Genomic DNA, 3,586 nt, shown 5'->3' with positions numbered 1-3,586 from the left:
CACTCTGATTCCTTTTTATCTTTATCTACCATCCAATAATATATTTTTTCATAAATCAATAAAAATAAGAAAATATCTTTCTTTAGCTTATTAAATTGAAAAATATTCCGAAAAAATATAATATATACACATTTAATAAATAAAATAATAAATTAATCGCCAATGAATAATAGCTCAAATGGCATAATCTTCTATACTCAATTAAGAAGTTGCGAGTTCGAGTCTCCTATCTTTAGTAAAAAAAAAATAGTAAATTAATTCTCACGTAAACATTAATTAATTAACTTTAATGTACCCCATTTGTCTAAGCATTTATATCATCATATTATTTTACATGAAGCATTATAATTTTACTTATTTAAAATTTCCTCGCATATTCTTATTTTCAAACGAAAAATGCTACCTTATTATCTGGTAAATTAAAATTAACAACAATAATAATAACAATAATAATAAAGTGTTATGTTAGACTATTTGGAGGAAAGTGTTTTCTATTTTTTAGGAGAATTTTTTTTATTAGGAGGTTTTTTCTAATAGCAGCTTAAAATAAAAATATCGTTTTTTAAAAAAGTTGTATCTAAACACCCTCAAAATGTTATAAAAAGTTTTTTTTTTTTTGCCTCTAAGAAACTAATCCAAGCAGCATAGTTATCAAATTCATATCAGACTAACCTATTCGACTAAAAAATCGGACTGGATCGATCGGTTCGACCGAAAAATCAATAAACCGAATTTTTAATCGATTCAGACTAATAATCAAATCGTACAAACAAACAAACCGGTTAAATTCAAAAAATTTGGTGAAAATTGGACTGAATTGCAGACCAAACCAGACCGATCAACCAACAAGATGACGTTAGCACGTACATTTTAAAAAATTTGGCGCAGCGTCACCAGTTTGGGTTCGACCTAGCACTCCTGGAAAATAAAGGAATTTGTAACCACGAGGCTAACATACTTTTTGATATTATAGATGTCTTTTTATAAATATATTATAACTTATTAAACATATCTTAATTATATTAATATTAACTCTTTTTCAACATATATTTGATTAATATAATTAATTAATAAATTATTAAAATAACTTAATTTTGTATAAAAAAAATTATTATAAAAAAATTAAATTCTATATAATTATTTAATTATAACCGAATCAACCGGTTCAACCTATGACCCAACAATTAAACCAATAACCCAATAATCCAATAATCTGATCAAATTGATTACCGGTTCGATTCTAATAACTATGCCAAGCACACGCTTACTAAAGTGCTTTGTTTAAACTTTTTTGGTTTGAATCTACATGATAATTACTATACTCAAAATTTAAGTCCCATAAGAATATAGATGTTTTCTAACAAAAAATTGAACTAAGACAAATAATTATTGGTTAGAAATTGAAATTTTTTTCCTGAACCAACAATTGCAAAACACATTAGTGAATTTTTCATAATTACAACTAATATTTGTGTACCTTTATTTATATAATAAAAATGATTTATAGTTTTCATATANNNAATAGTAGCAAATGAATTCTTCTAACTAGAGCTAATTTGAATAACAATCATGCATGTACACAAAAAAAAAAGTCACTAAAATAAGCCCGAAACAAAATCCCAAGATGTTTCAATATACACAAATGTTATGAATGAAGAACAGAACCATGTCTATCTGCACAATCTTTTCATGTAGTAAACTAACACAATTCTAAAACATGAAGTAATCAAATGAACTAAAAAACTAAAAAAAGTTACTAGTAACCACAAATGTCATGAATGAAGAACAAAATCATCTATATCTATTCCTTTGACACCTTTGGATTATCATGGCCAGCATTCAAGGCACCACCTCCACTACTACTAGCCCCTTGAGAGACATTGGCTTCAGCAAAAGTAGAAAAATTCTGTCTCATTGCACCACCACCTTGCCCTCCTTCTTCTATAGGAACATGATAGTATTGTCCATAACCAATGGAATTAGGAAATGCTACAGAGGGTACCATAGTACCATAGCTTCCATAAGGTTGCCACAACTGATTTTGAACCACCCTGCCACTCGACGTGCTTCCCCCGGCCGGGTTAGAAACAGCCATTCGACCAGGATCGGCTCTAGCAGCAATCAATGGAACACTTACCCTACATGGAACCGTTGGTCCCCTTTTTTGGAGATGCTTGCTTATTTCCAACTACAATGCAAGATAAACAAAACTTGCTCAGTTCCAAGAACTTTCTCTTTTGAACAAAATAATAAAAATAGAATCTGAAAAGTGTCAGTTTTAATACAAGATTCCTCACTTTAAATCCATGAAAATTAATCCAATTCCCAAAACGTGCTATAAGATCATCAACTTGCTGAGGAGACTCAAAGTAAATGGATCCATGGCCTTTTTCCCTTTCTATGCTGCATAAACTGACTTGTCCATAATCACTAAAGAAATTTGCCAAAAAACCTGAGACAGAAAAATTAAGATTTCAAATATTTTCTATAATTTACTTCCACATAACTAAAGATAAACAATGACATCAATACAATACCTAAAGGAGTAGGACAAAGAAGTCGTTTTGCTTATAAACTAGTCTACTAATCATGCCATTACTTGTAGTACAAGTAATTAAAAACTAGACTAACTAACAAAGAAAGAAGCATGAACATATTAGGTACCCAAAACAATACTGAGTTAAAAGAATTTGAATTTTGATTAGAATAGTAACTGAAGAAGAAACAAACCTGGAGGCACAGTTCCAGGAATTCCATAAACATAAAGTATGTTTGCCGGAAACGTATCATCAACATTCCTTTTCCCCAGGCATCTTTCAACCCCAACCTATAACCAACCACAAGAAAAGACTTATAACAAATAATTCATGTAGCATAGGAAGAACAAGTCCTAATAAAGCCAAGAGCAATTTGCATTGTTTTACCTGACAACCATTAATAACATGATTCTCCACAATGACTCTATCAACCACAGAGACATCTTTAAAAGTTACAAACCCAATTCTGAGATTCCGCCTCGGGTTGCGGTCCTCCCTGACGGTACATTTCTCAACATTGCCATATTTAGAAAAGTACTTCCTAACTTCATCTGCAAAACTCAAATGGTAAGCAAGAAATCAATGCATACAATCCAAAATAGTCACCAAATTCAGAAAAAGAATATCAATAGAAGACAAAGCACTAACCATATCTTGTGGTTGGTGATAAACCGCGTACATATATCTTGCTGCAAATTGTAGGGTTCAGTTAAATTAGAAAAGAACCCAGGAACATTGACATTCATATCTAACTATACATTTCAAACAGAGTGAAGAAGAAGAAGAAGGGAAATTACCCTGGAACAAAGTTGGGATTTTGGTCCATTGCTCTCAAATCTAAAGAAACGTAATTTCTTGCTCTTTCTTTTCTTTTTCTTTTTCTTGGGGTTGAAGAAAACGTGAGCTCTCAAATTTTTGGAGATAGAAGAAAATGTAAGCTTAGGAAGAAAACAAGAGTAACTACTAACTAACGGTTCATATAAATTTTGGCGCCATGCTTCTTTCTTCTTTGTTTTTCCTTTTTTTTTTTTTTTAATGTTTTAGTTCCT

The 3,586-nt window shown here is 30.7% G+C and overlaps 1 protein-coding gene across 1 annotated transcript; it reads right to left on the bottom strand.

The window, feature by feature from the left end:
* LOC107641362 (heterogeneous nuclear ribonucleoprotein 1-like) lies at positions 1,587-3,540 on the bottom strand. The gene is made up of 6 exons (XM_021103043.1): positions 3,335-3,540; positions 3,186-3,226; positions 2,925-3,088; positions 2,731-2,827; positions 2,298-2,452; positions 1,587-2,188 (listed from the first exon to the last, which is right to left on the bottom strand). The coding sequence occupies exons 1-6, from the start codon at positions 3,361-3,363 to the stop codon at positions 1,802-1,804; spliced, it is 873 nt and encodes a 290-aa protein (XP_020958702.1). The 5' UTR covers positions 3,364-3,540; the 3' UTR covers positions 1,587-1,801.

The sequence above is a fragment of the Arachis ipaensis genome, chromosome B05 (assembly GCF_000816755.2).
Source record: "Arachis ipaensis cultivar K30076 chromosome B05, Araip1.1, whole genome shotgun sequence".
NCBI lineage: Eukaryota > Viridiplantae > Streptophyta > Magnoliopsida > Fabales > Fabaceae > Arachis > Arachis ipaensis.
This window is presented reverse-complemented; position numbering and strand designations above follow the sequence as displayed.